This window comes from Marmota monax, unplaced genomic scaffold, assembly GCF_021218885.2.
Source record: "Marmota monax isolate L192 unplaced genomic scaffold, Marmota_monax_Labrador192_F-V1.1 WCK01_AAM20220418_F8-fsc00016, whole genome shotgun sequence".
Lineage (NCBI taxonomy): Eukaryota > Metazoa > Chordata > Mammalia > Rodentia > Sciuridae > Marmota > Marmota monax.
The window spans coordinates 400,508-423,738 of record NW_026695209.1 but is presented as its reverse complement, the minus strand read 5'-3'; the positions used below and the strand labels follow the sequence as shown (position 1 = coordinate 423,738).

The window sequence follows — 23,231 nt, the reverse complement described above, 5'->3', positions numbered from 1 at the left end:
AAGACACAATTTAATTGGAAAACATTAATTTTGCTCCCGGTTCTGTTTTCCCTAGTGGTTGGTAGAAGGGAGCGGTATGTGAGTGAATAGCTGTGTCAGTGTGCAGGCCAGCAGAGGGTGAAAGTGTGGGCACAGCTGCAGGGAAACAGCCCAAACACAGTGGAAACATTCCTCGAATACTCTTTTTGTGGTCTTTGTTAATTATTGGTGAACATTAAATGTTGTGATTATAACAAGTCTTCAAGCATGAAGCTATGAATGACAATTAAATGGTACAGTTTAGGAAAAATACCTTTATATGCCTTCAGGAAAAGTCAAAAAATAAAAATTCATTATATATATATATATATTATGCATTTAATTTAATCAGGCAAAATGATGCATCATGCAAAAAGATGAAGAGGAGACCTACGTTTTACCAACATAGGCATGAAAGATATTTTAACAAACCCTGTATGATATTGCTGAACAATTAAAAGTGAGGACCAAAGAAGAAGTGTCACACATTCAGTAAAGCTTACTCAGTACTTCTGGAGTGTCTGTCATACCCTTAAGCATGAGTGTTTTTCCCTTTTGTCTAACTTTGAATTAAATACCTGCCTTTAGATGAAGCATAGCACTTTCATAGTTATTATTCTGTACTGAACTATAGAGATGGTTTTTTTATATTGTTGGCTTATGGGAAATTGACATAAAATTCTACTGCTAGAGTTCTTAGTTCTGCTTCTTATAGTTGTTTGTCTTTCCCTTCAACTAGTTTCATTTTATAGATGTCAGTAGAGCTTATCCAGTTTTCTTACTCTCTTAAAAATAAACACAAAACAAGAATGATGAGTTTTTCTTCAATATTTTATACATGAATACTAACCAGGTATGTGCAAGGATAGCAGTCACCCTTTAGAACTACTCTATTTCTTGTCTCAAAGATCTCATTTTTATTTTTTGATTGAAGGCAGACTTTGGATTGCTGGATAGTTGTTTTTTGAAGGCAGACTTTGGATTGCTGGATAGTTGTTTTTTTTTTTTTTTTTTTTTTTTTAACAAATTCTAGCTGTGTAAGATAAAGAGGCATGCTATTTTCTTTGGGCTTTCCACCCACTCTGCCTTTGCTTCAGCAGAGAGAGACGGGAGGTGAAGTGGTGAGCAGTGTGGAGCTCTGCATCAGACACTAGTGTCTTCAGTTAGGCCATTTGGTTTGTCTGTGAGTCATGTTTCTCATCTGTAAATGGGATAATGTTACTTTCTACTTAATAGAGAAGGTGCTCATTTATGAAGAATAGATGAGTTTGATGTGAAGAACTTTTTACACATTTCTTATTATGGCCCTATTATTATTCATCAGTGTTCAATTTTCTATAATTGGCTTCCTTCCTAATACCTTTGCCTAAACTTTAAACTGGTTTGAACCTTACCTGCACACTAGTTATCATCCTAACAAGAGTTTTTGCATATGGTCAGTAAAATAAGTACTGGTTATTGTCAATACAAAGTAATTTTTTCTCAGAAATTTTGACAGAATTAAAAATCTTTGCAGCCACTTCCCCTTTTGCCCTGAAAGTGGCTTGTGTGCTCCTCAGTGTGTGGGAAGAGTGGCTGCTGTACACCTCCTGAATGGCTTTGCTCACCTCCGGGGACCAGTACAGGCAGAGAGTACACTTTAGTCAGTTCTGAATTCCCAAGGCAGAGAGCAACTAATTGGCTTAATTAGGCACAGTGTCCTGTGACTGGAGAGCAGGGACAAAACAGCAAAAGAGCCAAGAGCCCTCCTTTCTGGACTGGAGGAGTGATGGCCTGACAGGCCTGCTGCACCTGCAGCTTGGTGTGATCTTGGGCTGCTTCCAGAGGACCCCCAGTCATGCTGGTGTCTGTGTGTGGAGTGACTTGCTGTGTGTTTCAGCTTTCCTGAACTCTATACGCAGTCCTTCACCACTACTCAGTTCTAGTGATTCTTACAGGCAAACTCCAGTTACATTTCTGTCCTGCTGTAGGTGTTTTTCTCAGATGAAAACAAATCCCTGTTGCAGAGTGAATGCACAGTTGAAGAGAATGCATGAGGAAAAAAACACTACAGGAGAAGAAACCCCAGGGAAATCACAGTGAAGAGTTTAGCAGAAGCTTTTGCAGACCTCAACAAGCTCCTTTAAAAGTTTGAAAACATGGTACACAAGATGGTTCTCATTAATAGGGAGGAATGCTCATGATGCACTGTCTACTTGCAAGCAAATAGATTCATGAAGAAAACCAGAAACAAACCAAGCTAACCGCCCTGGACATGTCTCTGAAAGGAGTGAGACCTGATTCTTAAGAGCCTCAGCAGGTCCTCCACGAGGTGCTCCAGAGAGGTATTGCTGTCACGGAGGACAGCCCCATATGTGCTATTGCCCCTGTAGGCCTTCCAGTGGGGCAGAAAGTGGAGGCAGAAGACAGTAATACTGACAGTCCTTAACCCTCGTAGCCCTGGGCTCATGTGTGTCTTAGTTTTGAGCAAAAACATTTAAAAGATGCAAATAATAATAATAATAATAGAAAAGAGTTTCTAGAATAAGGACATTAAGAGAGAAAATACTTTTGTATGGCTTCCCAGTGTGTTTCTTTCTTAAGCTAAATGTTATTGCAAAAGAATAAAAAAAGCATATAAAAAAACAAAAGTTACAATAAGCCAATGTTAATTTATTGAAGAAATAAAAATATATTTTATTAGCTTAGTGTAGCCTAATTCTACAAATTCTGGAAGTACAGTACTGTCCTAGGCCTTCATACCCCTGCTCACCTGCCCACCCCAAAGCAGCTTCTAGTCCTGCAAGCTGTAGTCATGGTAATTGCCCTACATGGGTGTGCCATTATTATTATTTTTTTTATCTTTTATGCAGTATTTTTGCTGTACCTTTTCTATGTTTGGGTACATGTAGATATACAAATACCTACAGCATGTTACAGTTGTCAACAAGCAGTACACTGATGTGCCACATGGGTTTCCTAGCCTCAGAGCAACAGGCTGTGCCTTAGAGCTAAGTGTGGCATGGCCTGTGCCACCTGGGTTTGTTAGGTATGCTCTGTGATACAATGACACGATGGCCAACAGCATGTTTCTTAGCACATATCCCCATCATTAAGCAGCACATGGCTCTACTTACCATAAGAAGTTCACTTGGACCCTGTTAAGGGTTATGTTATGTCTCTTTTGTAAAAAGAACCAGAGGAATTACAGCCACAGTTTTGTCCTTAGTAGTCTTGAGAGTTGAGAAGATGGAGGAATGTGAACAGATATTTGTAGTATGGCATGTAGACTAATCAGTGTTTCCAGTATTCATGGTCTGATTGGATTTTTAGCAAACTTATGTAAGGGAAATAGCTTGTTTCATCCATTTGCATATATTCAATGATTAATTGGATTTAACATAAATAAATTCACAGTATTTATTACCTTGTTCAGTCAGCCCCACATTGGTTCTGAGAGTATAACAGCATGATAGATTGGATAGATAAGCACATGAAAAAATGTGTTTTGGTTACAAGAGAATAATCATTCAAAAATTTAAGTGAAATGCATCAGGCAGAAAGGAAACTTTCCTAGAGTCTCATTTTGCTGAGAAAGTCAAAGGGAGTTGTCAGTTTCCATTCAAAAAGTATGTTTATTTCTCAACAAGATGTTCTGTCAGTTTCTAATGAATCTTTGAAGAAAAGACATATACTTACGTGATAGGTAAATTGATGTTGACTTGACCTTTTTTTTTAATAGGATATTGAGGGTTAGACATTAATTCAGCATCATTTTACTGCAAGGGTTGAATATGCATAATACACAAACCAATAACACAACTTTTTAAACTGATAAATATAAGGTCTTTGAACAGAGTTGAAAAATTATTCAGCTTCTGTTAATGTGTTTGATTTATGAAGCCCTTGTCTATGTAGGATTCTTTATAAGGTCCAAGTTTATTCTTTTCTGGAAGATTAATTCAGAAGGTAGAATATATACGTTTCTATAATCATTTTGGTATCAAACAAGAAGAGATAAGATGAAGAGGACCTTGCTTTCTAAAGAAAAGGACATTCATTCTGAGATGAAGAGGACCTTGCTTTTTTCAAGAAAAGGGAAATATTAATTACCAAAATGTATTTCTTTTAGCCTCAAATATTGTTGATTGGTGCCAACTTACAAGTGATCATAAATCAGAATAATCACAAAAGCTCGAGTTGAGGTTTTCAGATACCATTTTGTTTTTTCACCTTTGTCTGTTGTGACAAGCCAAGAGTAAAGCACCCTCGTCCATCCTTAGTGGTTCACATGTGTTGGAGATGGCATTTGATCAAAAATAAACCTGTTCTATTTATACCAGTCATATTTTATTGGCTGCTGTACCAAAACATACCCCTGAAGGTCCTTCTGGAACATGCCCCATCACTCTGTGGTGCCTCTGAGTGACACTTCTTTTTTTGTTTGTTTCTTTTTTATTTTATTAGTTGTTGATGGACCTTTATTTGTTTATACGTGTTGCTGAGAATTGAACCAGTACCTAACACATGCTAGGCAAGCGCTCTACCACTGAGCCACAACCCCAGCACCTGCTGCTTTTTTTTTTAATTCTAAATAGTTATACATGACAGTAATGCATTTTGATACATCTTACATAACTTCTCATTCTTCTGGTTGTACATGTAGTATTATGAGTGGCACTTCTTGAATGCCATCTGTGTACCAAAGCATCGGAGTTAGCTGGGGGCACCCCTTAAAGACATTCCTTAGCCCTGTTCCATACCTATGTGAGGGCCTGGGAACTCGTGTTTCCTAGCAGTGTTCAAGACATGGGCAATGTGCTTTAACCTTTGTACTAGAGCACTGAGGCTTTGGAGTCAAAACAGGTAGAAAACTTGCCCTCCCTGGAAAATGGTTTCACCTCCAAGACCCACATTCCCCCAGGGGTAATAAGGGGACAAGAATAGTATCTACCACAGTGTTCATGCATGGATCAGATGAGATTGAGGATAGAAAGCTTTTAGTACTACTCAACACATGTTCAGGGCCCAATAAATACTAGTGGCATTTTAAATTCGAATAATCCTAATTTTTTTTTTTTTGGTAAGTTATCTGCGTGTTAAATGTTGTGCTAAATACCAAGAACTCAAAGATGAGTAAGACATGGTCAGTCTTCACAGTCTCATAGAACCCAAATTTATGTGTTCATTTTTTCTTAAGCTTCATCTCTAATTCCTCATCCCTGGCACCCCACCTGAAAATTTTAAGCTTACAGAAAAGTTAACGAATGGTACAATAAAAAACCACATACTATCCATTTGGCTACTCAGACCTGGGTGTTTTGCCCCTCTGTCTTTGTTTTTCTCTTTGGTACTGGGGATTGAACCCAGGGGTGCTTTACCATTGAGATACATTCCCAACCCTTTTTATTTTATTTTTTGTTTTAAGATGGGGTCTCACTAAGTTGCTTATGACCTCAGCCTCCTAAGTCCCTGGGATTACAGGTATGTGCCACTGCACCCAGCTCATGATTTTACACACACACAGGTATACAGATTTCCCAGCTCTGTCCACTGAAAAGGGCCATAAGAAGTAACACTCCAGCAGCCATTATGCTTTCCAAGTTCTAAAACCTAACTCAAAAAGAAAAGCTAGGGTGTTTTGGAGAGATGAGTGATTCCAAAACTTGGGACAAGAGAAGTAGAAGGTAAGCCTGTAGTATGTGCTAGATGGCACGAAGCTTTAATGGGGTCATGTCAGAAGGACAACGATGGCTTGAAGGGACCCTCCCTCGCCAGGTACAGAGAGAACATAAAAATCCAACACCAGAAAGACTAATGATTACTATTAATTGTAACAAACTGAGTTAGAAAAATATTAATCCACAAGTCCATGGTGATAGTACAGTGTCTTAGGGAAGGGAAAAGGTAAAGAAACTTCTATTTAAAAAGGAATGCTAACCAATAAATGTAAATGAAATGGAAGAATCAGAAAAATCACTACTTTATAATCCCCGCTGGAGAGCCCATCAACACATGCTGAAGACCAAACGATGTAGGAGCACTGGGGGAGATGATGTGTACCAAGTACCCATGTGTCTCTTCACTTGTCTCTGGGAAATTACAGGGGCAAAAAATGGAACTTTGAAAATGAAGAAACCTGGCAATTCCCACCTGCCGGGGTGGGACACCCAGACAAAATGTGCCTCCCCAGGTGATGCACAGTATGATTGAAAGAACACCAGGAAATGTTCCATCTCAGTAACTCAAACACTTCCAGTATGCATAAAATGAAAGGATGGAAAAATGAGCTAAAGCTATGGAAAAACAATCAGATAAATGTCAAAAGTGAGACATTTTTATGAGAAATCTGTCCTAGGTTTTCAAAAAAGTATTTTGTCTCATTGTTTACAGGGAAAATCTTGGCTTCAATTATATTAGTATAAAGATACATATAAAAGTCACAAATGATAACGAATTGAGTAAAATTTGAGATTTGGTTCCCTTTTTTGTTCTTAAATATATTCCAAAACATGATAATTTAACGTTATCTGAATTTTGTTGTCAATTTTTGATATGCCAATAATTTGTTTCTGTTTATATTAGTAGGATACCCTTTGCATTTTTTAATGTTTAGCTTTGAATGTGTACATTTATATGGTTCGAAGTTAAAACTGTGTTTTAAAAAAGACATACTCCAGAGCCCTGATCTCTTTCTTTCCCTGTTCCCTATTTTCCTGTAGTGAATATCTTTATCTGTTTCTGGATCCCCACCTGCACTCCCACCCCCTGTATTTCTTTTTCTAGAAACGTGAATATTTCATGTGTATTCTCATTACCCTTTCTGCACATTTTATACACACTGTTGTATCTTTGCACTTAAGAAGTATTTCCAGGGAATATGTTTCTCAGTTCAGAGAGGTCATCACTCTTGTACAGCTCTGTCACACTCCCCTGTGGCTGCAGGACATGTGATTGGCCCAGTCATTTGGGGTGAAAAGGGCCCGGTCATAGGCTCCCTTTTCTGGTGTAGGGAAATGGAGTATTTAGGATAGATTCCCAGAAGTGGGTTGTTGGGTTGAGGGCAGGGGCACATGTAATACTGTCAGACATTAGCAAGCTCCCCTCCTCAGTGGTCCTGTTTTGCTTTCCTTAGCTTTTGATTCCACCCCACCCCCCGACCCCCGCCAAATCTGATGGTGAGAATTGGTGTCTCATGGTAGCCTTTATTTTCTCTGTCTTATGAGAGGAATTGAGCATTTCTGTTCATGTTTTCAAGGGCCATTTTTCTTCTTCTTTTCTTTTTTCTTTTTTGTCATAAGGAACCATAAGTGACTGTTTTCTAGCTGTCAGTACTCTCTACCTTAAAATAAACTGTCATTGTTGTCTGGCTCTTCTGGTGCCAAATTCTTATGCTTCATATCTTTATTGGGTGAGTTATATTTAGAGTTTTGACAAACCCTTCTTATAGTTGAATGAAATTTTACACTAGCTGTTCAAAAATAGGGACTTTAGATATAAAGTTGTTTTTTTGGCTTAAGGCATAGACTGGCACCAAAGTACCACTTTTATTCTTTCTTTTTTCTTTTTTTTGTAGATCTGTGATGAAAGGTATAGTATCACAACCTGATTTATATAATTGCTTTATATGAAAATTTAAATGTGTTGTAGAAATAGGTACAAGACACTGATAGTACGATTGGGAGGTGTCTTTTGTAATGATGTCATGACATGATTAAACTGGATTATTTTTATTCATTTATCTCTCAGTTATTAATATGACTGTCATAGCAAATTTGTTTTAAAATGAAATGGAAACATCAGCTAATTGCCTAGAAACAGCTCTGTAAGGGTTAGCTTGAAGTGGGAAGAAACAGAGGGGAATATTTAGTTTATGGGAGTAATCATGTAGAGTTTCAGAATTGTACCTGTTTGTTAAGTTGTTGTGAAGAAGCAAGCTGTCTTGTATGGCAAGTACTTAACAAATGATGTCATCCCTTATTTAGTGGTATAGGAGGGGTGAGAATATTTAAAGAGCATATGGATATTTACATGAAGATGCAGAAATTGTAAAATATTCATAATCCTCATAGCATCTGCAGGTGCTTGTAGGAAGAAGCTCAGGTAATTCATTTTGCTTAACCAGTTAAGTTGAAATTTTTTCTGTTGCCATTTAAAACAGGTTCATCTTTGGCTATGACTAGAGAAAGGTATTTCTTACTTTGTTATAGGAGCTTTGCTTCCATCCTCATTTGGATTAGCTTCTGAGAAGCCATAAAAAGCAAGAGTACAAATTGCATCAAATGTTTCCTTCTCAGGACAAGTAGTAGTAGGGACTGTTCTTGCCTTCTCAGCACCTGCAGAGGATCTGACAGATTGATTTTATAACTGACGAACACTGCATAAGAAAAAGTGTACTAGCTGAGCCGTGATCTTGGTTACACACAGGCACACTCTGACTCATTTTTGACCTCTACCTATTTTTGTTTTGAAACAAAGCTATTTTATATAAATCCAAACAATTTGGAAAATACTTTGCAATATAAAAATTTAGTTTTTCTATTAATTTCATGTCTTTTCAAAATATTAGATGACCTTAAAATATTTTTTAAAACTATCAAAAATTGGGTTTTTACATAATTTTGTAGGATTTTTTTTTAATACAAAACTTTGATCATCATCTTTTTGGTGATATTGGAGATTGAACCCAGGGCTGTACACATGCTAGGCAAGCATTCTACCACTGAGCTATGTCCTCAGTCCCTAAATGTCTTAACAGTACTTTTGTATTAAGCAAAATACTAATACTATTTTAGTTATTTTTTGTGTGTGTGTGTGCCAGCAGAGACTCTGAAGGACAGCAGTTACAGATTAGCACTATGAAATAACCCATCTCCTTGTTAATTGGCAACACCAGCTCTCCGTCAGCAAGCAGAAAGAAGCAAAACATGTCCTGGTTTTCCAAGAAAGTTTTCCTAAATATCATAAGGGAAACCTTTGACCTTTTATCAACATTTATTTACTCTAACTTTATAAACAGCTTATTAGGTCTCCTAGCTCTCATTAGATTGGCAGCAATAAAATGGTAGAATATGAAGGATGAGGTGGGATGAGTAGTGAGTGTCATGGACAGAAAGGCAGGAACCAGGAAAACTTTTGGAAAAATCCTATGATAGATTTTTGTAGGGGTAAGATTTGTAAAAATTATAATAACAAAAATAACAAACAGAATTACTCTTCCACTGTCATATTTTTTAAATTTAAAAAATAAAATAAAGAAAATGTAAAAGAGAAAAAAAAGGACATCCAATAATCTATTAACATATTTGTATTGTGTTATATTAGTATATTTGTTCATCAATTGCAACAAATGTGCCATACTAATGTAATGTGTATAATAGGGGGAACTAGATGTAGGTATATGGTAATGATATTCTCTTCTCTGTAAATCTAAACCTGTTATAAAAAATAAAATCTACTTAATAAGAAATTTAAAAAAAAATTACTCTTCCCAGGTTCTTAACACTTTGGAATTTACCCCCTTGCTTTCTGTCTTTTGACACGCTAAACTATTAGTTCTATCTATTAATGGGTTTAAATCAACAATCAGTGTGTGGATTATTTACTGAAATTGCGTATTTTAAAACATTTTGTATCATATTTGGCACAAATCAACTACTCAAAAAAGCAGTCTTTACTTGAATCTTACAATGGTGTCTCCTTAGTGAAACACTATAGACTGTACTTATGGTGTTTTGTTCTTTTTTATAGTCTGTCTGCAGAAGTGCAATGTTCAAATACAAAAAACTCTGAAAACTGCAAGTTTGTTACAAACTCTTGGTCCTAAACTCACCTAAATTGATAACACAGAGTTTTCCCCCTACTTTGTGCTTTATTTGGTATTTTGCTGTTTTGCTTAAAAATATAGAGGTTTGATAGTGGGGTACTGCCCCAGACCAGCTGAAGGAATTATATGTATGCCCACTCTTTTATCTAAATCTGAAAAATTCCAAATTCTAAGATGTCTGACTCAAGAGATTCAGTACTCTTGGCATTTAACATATGTTTTGAAAAGGAAAATTCCCTGTCTTCTTATTTAATAAGGAGACATTGCATGTTCATTGCCATAGAAATGTTGCTTGAGCTAAGAAATCTCAGTCATGGTTTTCTCTTTCCCCCCTCACAGCAAAATGAGAAGGCGAGCCTGTTGAAGGAGAGAGACCACATTTTGTCCACTCTGGGTGAGACAAAGCAGAACCTGACTGGGCTTTGCCAGAAAGTCTGTAAAGAAGCAGCTCTGAGTCATGAGCAAATACAGATCCTCGCCAAGTACTCTGCTTCCGATTGCCCACTTTCGTTTTTAATTTCTGAAAAAGGAAAAAGTACTCCTGATGGGGAACCCTCGGTACCATCAATTTTCAGTCTCTCTGATGGGCCTCCAGCTGCGCTGCCTCCTGATGGGAGAAGAAGCAGTGAGGCCGGCTACATCCGGGGGCAGGAGTCCATTTCCAGTGCAGCCTCCGATCCAGCCGGGCAGGTGGAGCAGAGGCAGAGTGGTGGGATCTCCGACTTCTGTCAGCAGATGACTGATAAATGTACTACTGATGAGTAAACTTGGACTCCCTTCCTCCAGCCCCGCAGATTTTCTACTGAAGTTTGGCATTGTCTTGAAAGCCTAGTAAGGCCATCCCTTACTTATCAATATTGTGTTTTCCCCTCCTAGCTTTCTGTTCAGGAAATTTCTCTCCAGTCAACCCTGATTTCGCCTTGATTTCCACAAGACACAGAAATGATTTGTTTTCCAGATACTGAAAAATCACATGTGGAAATCTGATTTATTTTGTGTGTGTGGCAGTGCTGGGGATTGAGCCCAGGGCCTTGTGCATGCGAGGCAAGCACTCTACCAACTGAGCTACATCCCCAGCCCTAATACTTGCATTTTAAAGAATAAAATAATTTCCCAGTATTCAAAATGACCATGAGAATGAAAACTGCAGAATGTCAAACAGTCTAACAGCTTGAAACATTTCCAGATAGCTCCTACTGAAGAAGCGGCCTGCAGAAGTTTAAAAATTGACCTTTTTGCAATGTACTGGTTTAAAGAAAATATCTCCCCAAGCATTGCTAATAAGAGTTCCAGTCTACACAGCAGGTGGGTGTCAGCATGGGGAATGTTTGTGCAGAGCTGCAGTGTGAAAAGTAAGTCTTCTTGCTGAATCCCAGAACTTTCCCCTGCAGCCTCTGCCAGAACCAGGAGACTCCTAGGGAGGATCTAGGAGCAGGCAAGGGTTGACCCAAGGCAGGGGCTTCTGCTCCTCTTTGTTATTATTGACTATAGAATTTCTGGCTGCACTGCAGTAGTAGATAAGTATCATTTTCCCTCTTTTCCCCTCTTCAGTATCTTCTCCATCTGAGCTCATTATGAAATTTCTGTTTCCTGATGTTCTTGCCCCGTGCCAGGAGAGTCGGGATTCAGGATGTCATCACCTGAGTGTGTGTACTGGCAGCCTGATCTGGGATCCAGGGGAGCTTGCCAAAATAGAAGACTGTTCACTTTTCTGCCCTAAGTCACGTATGCCAGGAAAGCAGGCATGGCAGTAGGTTGGGGATTACCTACACTTACCAGGAGTGCAATTCATTTTTCATGCTATTTTTAAAGTCCTATGGTATACTTCTAAAAAGCATTATTTTAGTTAACAGTGTATCTATAACTCTGCAGGTTTGTGAAAAAGGATGAAACTTAATCTTGTTTGTTTATGGGTTTGCATTTGGGAACCAGATTTATTTCTATTTTCTTTCCCTATTTTGATGCTGCATAAAGGCACACAGATCATTTGTCTTTAAAAATCAGTCTTTGTCTTTATTTGATCCTATCATAAAATGTATTTACAATCTGAGTAACTATCCCATAACATTTTGCAGTAATGCTTAAACCATTCTGGGATTGCAGATTTGGAAGTCAGATGCAAGGTATAGACCTCAACAATTAAAAAAGAAAATATACAGGGTTAGCATCCTTAATTGAAAATCCAAAATGCTCCCAAATCTGAAACTTTTTGAATGTTGACATGATACCATAGCAAAAAATTCCATACCTGATCTCATGTACAGGTAGCGCTCAAACATGAGCACACACAACAAAATTTGAAGTAACTGTAGGCTGTGGTGTATATGAAACAAATCAATTTTGTGTTTAGACTCAGATCCTGTCCCCAGGATATCTCATTTTTTACATATATAAATTTTTTTTCCAAAAAAAAAATCTGAAATCTGACACAATCTGGTCCCAGGCATTTCAGATAATGTATTCACATTTGCAGAAATATGAGGCTGCTGAAGACAAATGGAACCCAGTTTCCAAGGGTACAAAGTAGTTTATTTGGAATAGAAAGTACTTTATTTCATCTAGTCAGATGTCTTGAAAGTGACACTTCTCTAGACTGCACCTTCAGTGAAGGGCCCGGGTAGCTTACAGGGGAGATGACCACCCACTGTGTGTGCATGATTTGGAAGCAAGTAGGGTATTGCCTTGAGAGAATATGGGGACCAGTCTCAGTATTTCAGAGTAATTTGTTGAACATTACTCTTGTTCGTGGGGTTGCGGGGGGAGGGGGCCTTGGAGCAGATATCACTAGTCTCTCTTCAGTGTTGTTATGTTCTCTCTGTTATTGACTTGGAAGAGAAAATTAGTTGGGATTGTTTTCTGGAGGCTTTCAGAAGTACACTCAACTTGTCAGGGAGAATGGCCGTTCTATAATGCATCCTGTCCCATGAAAGAATTGTGCCCCATGTAGCTATTTCTTTGATATCTGTAATTTTAAATTTCAACTTCACATATAAAATAATATAAAAACTTTTCTGGTTTACAAAGTGTAAAGTCTTATACAAGCCAGTGGAATCCTTGATTTCCTACCTCATTGTACACTCAGCTGTCTGTCCCTCAGTTTTTGCAAATGTTAAATAATCTTTTTTTTTTTTTTTTTAATTTTTTATTGTTGGCTGTTTGCAAATGTTAAATAATCTTTTGCTTTAATTGCAACTGTATATATTTGCTTTGAAAAGTTACTGTTTTATGATAAAACCTAGTTGTCTTCACAGTTTAAATATAAATTTTAAGGCACTTGGTTTAAATTTCTCTCTACCTATGAAGTTTAGCATTAAGGATTTATTTTAATGGTATCTGATAATTGGCCAAGTGTAATATTTCTTAAATTTAGCATAACTTTTAATAGCCAGCATGTAATACAATAACTACACTACCTCATACCTACATGATTTTCAAGTTGTATTATAGATGGACAGGAAAGATTTTAATCTTTGTCTTTTGGCCATAAGGTGGGGAAGTTTTCTATATATTGCATAGCATTACACATTTATGCCTACTCTGACGTTAACTTCTAAAGAAGTTTTTTCTAAGAAAATTTGTTTCAAGGCAATTTTTTTTGAGGCTGCCGAAGACAAATGATAGGATTATGTGTATACAGTGTATGCCTTTTCCTTCATGCAAAATTTTGAAAATGTCATTTTCAGTTTGTATATTGCATATTTACATGATCATTGTTCCTTATTTTATGAACCGGCCTTCTCAGTGCTTGATGATTTTTTTTTAAAGCTCAGTAAAATCATATTACCTTAAAATTTTTCTTATTTCAATAGTTATAACGAATAATTTGTTAAATTGTTATATTCGAAACAATTGTGGATATAAACTTGGTTCTCCATCTGTAAGTTTTATAACAGTTTCACTTAATGCTTAATCAGTTTTAAGTAAGGAATTAAAAGTATTTGATGCAGTAGACAATATAGATTGCATGTGGACATTCAGCCACGTTAACAACTTGGAAAAACAAATGGCAATGTTATAAAGAATTCTCAGGTGAACTTTTTTCAGTTACGAAGCATCTATTTTGAACTTGTAAATATTTTAAATGTTTTATTAAGGCATGTAATAAACTATTCTTTGAAACCGGTTGGATAGCATAAAAATTTAAAGCCATATGGTAAAAGATGGCATACTGATTGTAAAATAAACAGAAATAATAACATTGTTGATTTTTTTTGTATCTTTCATAATTTTCTAACAATGCAATAAAACCACTAGACTTTTATCCATATCCTATTAAAACCATGTTTCATTAAGAGTACACTTTCATAGTATTTAATTTACATTTTCTTCTTAAGGTGTTTATCTAAATGTAGTAAAACTATAAATAATGTTCATGAAAAATTAACCATAAAATAAAATTCTCTAAAATCACTTTTAGTTGAATAGAGTTGTACATTCCATTCTGTTTTCTCACCTTTCCTGTCATTTTACTAATTTGGATCTTTTGATTGGTAATCAGAAGTATAAGACTGTCATTGATAGGAGAGAAATTTTCATTAGTTGATTATCACACCTGAAAAAGATATTCCCAGGACTCAGGTGTTTTAGGAAGTCCAGATTTGAGTCTTGCATCAGATTAACTGGATTTCTGTCTTTGAGTGATGGGCCTTTACAGGGTTTTATCTCCATCACTCAATGATTTTTAAACACAACCCACTGAGTCAGTAATCCTGTTAGATTCAGTTTCTAACAGGGCCCAGTGTTTTGTCATGGTCTTCTGGTCTAGTAATAGCAGCTCTGAAGGGGGAGAATTTACCATCAGAGGTCTGGGTGCTACCAAACATCCCATGATCCACTGGGGGTGCTGATGTTGAGCAACCCTGACATATTGATGGAATCAGGATGGCATGTCAGTAAACAGTCAAGTGAGGCCGTGTGATGGCTCCAAGAATTTGGAGAGGAGGGAATAAGACACATGGGATTTCACCAAGCTTTGAAAGGGAGTTCAGTCTGAATAGAGAGAAGGATGGTCTCTGGACAAAGGCGGGCCTGGAACAAACCTGGAGTGTACCTGGGCCATGAGAGGCTCAATCTAGACGAAGACTTTGAGGGCAGCCGTCCTTAACCAGTGTGCATCTTGCATGTTGCCTTGCACCCTGGAATTGAGTTACCAGCAGCCTGAGGTCAGACTGGAAGGGTGTTAAGAACAACAGAAGTGCTAAGTAGTAGGTGTTAAGATTTTTGAGGAAGGCCAATAAATAGCATTCTTTTCCCAGTTAGGGTTTTAAACTTTTGCAGATTCAGGACAGAATGGAACCATGGCTTTCTAGCTTTTAGCTCCGTGATTTTCCAGGAGAGAATTCTGGAGTTAGGCAGACCTACCCATCTACCAGTCACCCCAGCCCATCCTCAGGTGCAGCGCCCTGTGGCAGCAATAACATGTTCTCTCTACAGGAAGGCAATGGAGACCAGGATGCGTGGAGCTGAGTAGGCTTAGAGCCTCTGAGGAAGGGATACAGAGGTCTGGAGGGTGTTCAAGGGAATGCTTTTTCTGAAGACCTGGCTTAGGGAAGTGTGTTCCTGTTAACATTCTCCAGTTTTCTGGTAGCATTGGACTTAACCATTGTCCCACTGGACTTAACCATTGCTCAACAGGCCATTTAGCCCTTCGAGGATGCTTCCCAAGACCAGCCTTGGCTACCACTTCCTGGGGTTGTAGTGGATGGTAGATAGTTGTTCTCTCAGAATGCTCTGGAACAAACACTGCACAGAGAATCGTGTGTGTCCATCATTAATGCTGAATTACTTTGAGTCTTTGGGATCCAGAAGGCTCTGGAACAAATTTAAAACTTATTTACTTACTAAGTAAATAAGTTCAAAGACCACTATATACCAGTGGGTGAGAATTAACTCCCTCCTACACTTCCCATCCCTAATTCCCTGCGTCACTGTCCATTGTCACTGTCCCTGCCTCAGTGTCCATTGTCACATATCAGAGAGGTATTACGCATTGAGATTAAATCCCAATGCAGAAAGATTTCCATAAGAAAGTGCATGAAAGGTTGTCTGATAATAGTGATATACCAAATTTGAAATGGAATCCCCTTCTTTTATTCAACTTTTTTTTTTTTTTTAAATCCAGGGGTACTTAACCACTGAGCCATACGTCCAGCCCTTTAATTTTTTATTTTGAGACAGGGTCTCACTAGGTTGCTTACAACCTTGATAAGTTGCTGAGGCTGGCTTCGAACCTGTGATTCTTCTGCCTCGGCTTCTTGAGCCACTGGGATTACAGGAGTATACCACCAAACACTGGTTCCCTTTTATTCAACTTTTAGGGGTGGAAAAATATAGAAGAAGCTCAAAAATTTTTAAGATTTGAAGACGTTAAAGGAATTAAATAACTAAATTATCTTGCCCACATGAGTTCAAAGTTCAAACACTTCATGAAAAACATATGTAAAAACTACTCTACTAAATGTCTCATTTGGTTAGTCTCAGCCAGGAAGTTCTGATGCCTAGGTGAGGTTGAGGCTCTTTTGGAAGCTGGAGGTGCAGTTGTCTCTGGCAGGTGCTTCCTGCAGGGCTCCAGGAGGACAATGTTCAAGGCTGGCTGATGAGCTCACCTTTCAGAGTAGGAAGAGTTATCATAAGTTATCACAGTCTTGGCCTCACAACCACACTTGTTTTGAAATGAGCCAGTTTTCAGGCTTTATATCTGTTATCGCAGACATATGAAATATAATCCTCTGACTTAGAGCTACCAGGAGGCTCTGAAATGGATCCAACCAAATCCCGATAAGTAAATTTAAGGGCTACTCTGAATCAAAAACTGAAAATTAGCTCTGTCTTAAATTTCCCATCCCTAATTCAAAGGATGAAAACTCAGTGGTATACAGGGATACAACAACTGAAGATCTTGTTTTCTGAGAGATCCTCGTATCCTGGGACTCACAACCTCTCCTTAGTCTGCATTGGGACAACTCTCAGGACTTCATTCTGGTCTCACCATTGCATGTTGCCTTAATTGACATTTCTTCTGCCAGCTAGGTACTTCTGGCCCCCTAACTAACTGAGGTCTCCCTGAGGAGCTCCAAGCCCACCTTCCCATGTATGGGCACTGTCAGACCTGATGGGTTTTGTAGGCCTAATAGAGTTGCCTTCTGGGGATGGCTTCTCTCTGTGGATTTAAGTGATCCAAATTCAACTATGGATGAGCCCCATGGAGCCAGTGCTGATGCCTCTACCCTTCCCTCTTTGAGTCTGAATGCTCAGTGGGATTTGGGGCTCACTGGTGGGGTGCCACTAGTTGAAAGCTTGAACCCTCCAAGCACTCTGTAGTACACTGGAACCCAGCCACCCTGAAAGCAGTCGAAAAGCAGCACGTTTTACTTAATACACCCCCACCCCCAACTGTAGCAGTGGCACCTTGAGCTCCTTCCCCTACCTAGGGTCACTGCCACTGGGTTCATTGTCCCTTGTAGAGCCATGGAGCTGATGGTGTTAGGACACCCACAGGCCACTGTCCATAATTTATGCCACATTATATTCACTTTTAAAGGCCTCTTGCTCCATTGGAGTGGGGGAGGGGGAAATATCTGTCAATTGGTCTCAAAGATCATAGGTAGTAGATTCCAAAAAGAAAGCATTGACTGACAGGCCTCAGGGAAGCCCATACAAGGATATTCTCCATGTATTTTCCTTCCCTCAGATAGCCACAGAGTGTCTTCCATGGCTCTGTCTGGGATAACTGCTCTAATGGCTGGGGATTGGCTTGCTTTGAAAGCAGTTGGCACAAATACTGCACAGAGTAATCGTGTGTGTCCATCATTAATGCTGAGTCACTTTGAGTTCTTGGAATCCAATGGTACACTCTGTACCCAAGGGAATCACACCATTCCTGTGAGAGGTGACCTGCTTCTCTGGTGGGGGTTGGGTGCCTTTTGCTTAGACATGGCCAGTTGGCTTTTCTGAGGTCCATGGAGAACAGTTGGGACTCCACAGAAAGTTGCATTCTGAAAGTAAAGCGTCATCCTCCACAGTGACCCTCCAGATGGAAAATGTGGACAGGTTGGTCTATGACCTCTCACCCAGACCAATTTCACTGTTGTGAAGACCCACTGCTCACTACAAGTCTCCATGACACACCATGGCTGACAATTCATGGATGTGCTACCTCTCAAGTTCTATTCTGATTTAAGTCTCTGAACAATGCCCTCAAGTGTTGGGTTTCCAAAAGCTTCATTCATATTCCTAGATGAACATTCCATATTCCGTAGATGAACAACTAGAGAAATACAGGAAATTGGTGGAAAACCAAAATAAAACCTCAGTTGCTAATGAGGAATAGTTTAGAGTAACAGCCTAGAGGCAAACTCCAGAATTAGGCAAATTGATCTTATCAGTTTGCTTCCTACTTTTGGAAGGAAGTAAGCTTTTTCCCACCCCTGCTTTCCATGAAGAGAGATTTTCCTCTAAGCTGCACAGCACTGCTTATACTGACTGCACCTACCCTCAGCAATGGGGCGTGGGGGTATGCAGGAGCAGAGAGCAGCTGGTGCTATTTGGAGATAGTCATATACCAAGAGAAAGAATGTGCTGGGCAGAAAACCATCAGTTATTCTCCCCAGATTTATCAGTAAGCCAGGGAACTGTACCTCTTCAGGGGAGGAGTGAAAAGAAGTTAAGGGATGCTGTCCTTCCACAGCACAAGGGGGAATGTGAGGAGGAGTATGGTGGAGGCAGTGAGTCTGGGGGCTTTGAGACTTTTTCAAGAGACTCAGCAGGATAACCCCAAAGAAAGTCTTGCCCTTCCATCTTCTCACTCCATCTCTAGAAGGAACAGAGGTTCAGGTCTAAAAGCAAAGCATTGCCTTGTGCAAACACTTTGCCTCCTGTCCCTATCTCTGTTATCTGTATTGTCCATCAAGTGTAAATAAAAAATCATGAACAAGATTTTAGAAACTGAAATCCCTCTTTAATTTACATAGCCATGTTTTCTGCAGTTACTGTTTTCCTTCTCAGCATTTATTTTACATTTTATCACCATCCCCCAAATTATTTCCTAAACAGTTAATTTCCCTCTTTCAGGAGACTGGACCTAAATAATACTCTAAGTACATTTTTTGATATGCAAGTTTCTGATATGACATTCTTCTCATACAAAGAAATCCTGTTAATCATACCCACAATAAAATTAAATATTAAAATATCTAGTAGAATTTAATCTTTCTAAAGAAATGCCCCTTTGGTCCACTTAAGAAACTCGCAGAATTTTTCTTTGACTGATTTGACCTCAAAGAATCTTCTTTTCTAAAATAAACATATTTATTTTTTGCTTGTTTTTATTTACATAATGGCCTTAAATGCTTAGCACAGGACTATTAGAAACTTCATCATAATTTTTTTTCTGCAGAAAGAATTAGCAAACAAGAAAAACATGTTTTGACCTCATCTGAGCTTTTGTTCTGGTTTTTAGAAGACTTTAACATTTAAGGGCTCCAATTTGGGGGGTCTGTGGGAAATGTCATCTACTGAGGATCCTTCTACTGAGGAATCTTCTCGGACTGTTCTGTTTTTGCTAAACTGATGAGAAGAATGTGGGAGGGCAGCTAAATGTGGAGTGAAGGATGGAGTTTGAAATTTATAGGAGCGAGGAGTGGAACACATAGCTGCTAAGATAAAGTGGGAGAAGTTGGCTGGTCCAAGCACTTAATAGAGTCGTCTTGTGTTCACTAGGGTCTGGAGAGCAGACTACTGCCAGCACACTTGGAATAGAATGAGTACAAAGTATGCACTTAAGGAAAAAAGCAAGTGCACAAACTTAGGCAATGACTCAGGCACAAATCCAAGCCCTTCAGTCAGGGGAATGTGGGCAGGAATAAAAAGTGCATGGAACTGGAGTTAAGACAGACCTAGGTTGATGCCTTGCTGCGATGCTTAATGTCTGCACAGCTAAAGAAAATTGCTTCATTTCCCTTAGATAAAGTTTTCTTACACATATGTCTTCCATCTTGTTTCTTCTGGCCATTGAGGTCAAGGTAAGACTGACTCCAAACTCCATTCCCACCCTGTGAAAATCCAAATCAGTGCAACACATACTCATTGAAAGTGCTTTGTGGTGGTGGCCGGGTCGGGGATTTCCAGGGAGCAAGTGTCCCGGTGACCGGCTGAGGGGCTCCTGGTCACCCTGTCTGAGGCACTTCCTTCTGTCAGACCTGTCCAGCTTATTAGAAGCCTTGTTCTGTGTTTAACACATTGCTGACAGAGGCATTCGACTCAATGACTTCCTTTAGTTCCACGATTTAAGTAAGCAAATACACAACTCTCATAAACTGGCATTAAGTTTTGTGCATAGGCTAGGCTTTGGTGAAAAATTGGGAAATATTTTATTTACATTGCAGCAACACAGATGAATTCAGAGCTATTCTATAGACCTTTCTGAAGGTCTCTCCCTTCATCTTGAAATATTCACAGCCTGCCCAGCCTCCTGACGTTCCAGCTGTGTTCCATCCCTAGGTTCCTCTCTCCTCCTTCCTGCCTGGATTGGCCCTAGGGCCCCTGCTTTCTTCTCTCTGGAATATGCAGAGCAGTTCAGTCCTCCCATCTCAGCCTCTGAGGTTAGCTTTTGACCACTTTCACTCTCAGGGACTGGGTGGAACAAAGACTCCTTCCATGGAGCAAGATCTGCCCTCTCTGGAAGGCAGCTCATTCACCCATTCACAAAACTCTGTCACACCCCAGGAGGAACTACACACTGTCCTGTAGGATTTACAAGTGCCGTATATTCTTTTGACCAGACTATTTCTGGATTCCAGCCTACAAAAAGCTGATGATTCCTTGAGAGGCTAGATTCGTTTTGGTGAATTCACGAGTAGAAAGTGCTGTAGAATGGGAGCTTCTGTACCTACAAGTCAAGTGACAGGAGCCCCCAGGGCAACCCCCCATAAAGATGAGTTGTCTGGGGGAAGAAGAGGCGGAAACCTCACTCCTGACTGGATGTGTCCAAGCTGCAAAAACTTGTGTGCTCCCCTCTGTTGCTCTTAGAGACGAACAGGAAAGGGTTCCAGGGTAAAGTTGATGTAGGTTCCTAAGAATTTGGGAGGTGGGTCTGTGCGATGTGAGAGGTCACGCTTCTCCCAGGAGAAATCTAATGGTGGAGAGACTGGTGGGGCCCCCCAGGAAAACATACAGAGGAAGAGCATGGCAGGGGATAGAGCCTGCCCTGTTACTTGTAGCTACCCCACAGGGGCCAGCATTGGTGCCAAAGACATGCCACAGGGGTTAGGTAGGCTAAAGCCATATAAGCACACAAGCTGTCTTGAGTTTCTGAATTCATGACAAAGAACAGAAAAGTCCGTGTTTGCATAGTGAAGAGCAACAGTCTGGGTGGAATGGTCAATCTCAGATGTCAGTGGGAAGATGCCTCACCCATGGCCCTGGGGAGGACCTTAAGGGGCTCACAAATATGCGTCCCAAGTGAAAGATGACATCAACAGGGAGGAGAAAACTATAAATAGGGGCTCACAGGCAGGAAGAATGCAGGGTCAGGACAGGGAAAGAAGAGAGCATGTGTCCATTCACTGGGGCTGGGCCCAGAGTCAGGAGACGAAACAGAAGAATTTAGTGCACTTCAGAAAACAGGAGGATGGGGCTGTGGGCCAGAGTGCACTGGCCTCATCCCAGAGGGGGCAGGTACTGCCTGGCTCCTGCCAGTTGCTGCAAAGCAAGTCCAGCTTTGTCAGACCTTCAAGAATTCAAAAGACTCCAGGGTGCTGAGTTTTCCTCTGCAACTATCCAATCTTCAAAAAGTGTGTGTATTTTAAACAGATTTTTTTTCTGGGTTATTGAATATTTGAAAATAAAACCATTCTTACAGTCAAAAACACTGGTGATGTTTTGAAGTTTACCCAAGTGACCACCACCAAAGGGTAGGGAAGGGACACCCACAGAATGTCAGAAGGCGTGGAAGAGAATCCAAGCCATAACTGCATTGTGTTCTCTGGGTTTGGCTCATCTAATAAATCTGGTACATACAAAATCAGAAGGTTTAGTTTCTATTTCAACCTCCAGGATATATTGAGGCAGTTGATAGAAAACCTGTACATTTTTAAATGTTTTGGTGCTGGTACTGGGGATTGAACACAGGGATTCCTTTTTAATTTTTTAAAAATATTTATTTTTAGTTATAGGTGGATCTTTATTTTTATGTGGTGCTGAGGATCGAACCCAGTGCCTCAAGCATGGTAGGCGAGTGCTCTACCTCAGAGCCACAACCCCAGCCCTTTTTAATTTTGATCCCATCTCTACTCCTTTTTATTTTTCATTTGGAGATACTGTCTTGCAAAATTGTCAGGACTGGTCTCAAAATTGCAATCCTCCTGCCTCAGACTCCTGAGTAGCTGGGACTCCAGGTGTGCATCACCACATCTGACTATTTTCTGTTTCTGACTTTTCTTGCCATCTCCCTCTCATGAAGCTGGTTTCTAACATTCACTTTGCAATGACTCACCCTTCCATACTTTTCCTTTAGGTCTCTGCCATCTGGCAGGGAATATGGGGGCTATTTAGGTTTTGGGGTATTAGTCCTACTGAAAGGTGGTATCAAAAAAAAAAGGAAAAAGTAAAAAGAAAGCTGGTATCATAGACCCCTCTTCTTGAGTCTGGGTGGGCTTGTGACTACGTTGCCCAGCAAGGTTCAACACTGTGGAAGTGATGTGATGTGACTTCTGAGGTTGGTCACAAAGGCGATGCTGCCACCTGCTTCCACCTTCAGAGCTTTTGCTCTTGGAACCCTGAATTATCATGAACAAGCCTGGCTGCACCGACTTTATCAGGTTGTGAGAAAGCCAGCTCATGGGCAAAGGCCATGTGTGGGCACCCCCACCTATACCCGCTGACCCCAGCCTTCAGGGCAGCCCAGCTCACTGCCAGACATGGGTAAAGAAGCCTCCAGATAGCTCAACCCTCTGTCACTCAAGACAAGCCCAGCATCTCCCCGAGGCCTCAGATATGTGAAACAGAACCAAGGGCCTGTGCCACTGAGTCACGAACATTAAAAAACAAACAGAATTTATCTTGTGGTTATGTTGCTAAGTTTTAGGGGTGATTTATTACAGAGCAGTAACCAGAACACTAGAACATTAGAACTCTAGACTTCAGTTGCCTTCTTTTTTTGTACCAGGGATTGAACCCAAGGAGGCTTAACCCCTGAGCCACATCCTCAGCCCTTTTTAAGAAATATTTTATTTAGAGACAGGGTCTCGCTGAGTTGCATAGGGCCTCACTAAGTTGCTATGGCTGCCTTTGAACTTGTGATCTTCCTGCCTCAGCCTCCTGCGCCACTGGGATTACAGGCATGCGCCACCATGCCCGGCTCTCCAGTTGCCTTCTTGGTTTAATCATTTTGCTGCTTAACAATCATCTCACT

The 23,231-nt window shown here is 39.8% G+C and overlaps 1 protein-coding gene and 1 non-coding gene across 5 annotated transcripts in view; one reads left to right on the top strand and one right to left on the bottom strand.

Annotated features, from left to right (window-relative positions):
* Positions 1 to 14,090, top strand: part of Bach1 (BTB domain and CNC homolog 1) — a 43,792-nt gene extending 29,702 nt beyond the window's left edge. For all 4 annotated transcript variants that reach the window (XM_046430481.2, XM_058574536.1, XM_058574535.1 and 1 more), the window contains exon 5: positions 10,163 to 14,090. In XM_046430481.2, the coding sequence (XP_046286437.1) occupies positions 10,163 to 10,588 (426 nt within the window). In that variant the 3' untranslated portion in view covers positions 10,589 to 14,090. The remainder of the gene's footprint in view (positions 1 to 10,162) is intronic.
* Trnaa-cgc (transfer RNA alanine (anticodon CGC)) lies at positions 10,826 to 10,898 on the bottom strand. Its single transcript has one exon. It is a non-coding gene; the product is annotated as a tRNA-Ala (tRNA).
* Positions 14,091 to 23,231: the final 9,141 nt, after the last annotated feature.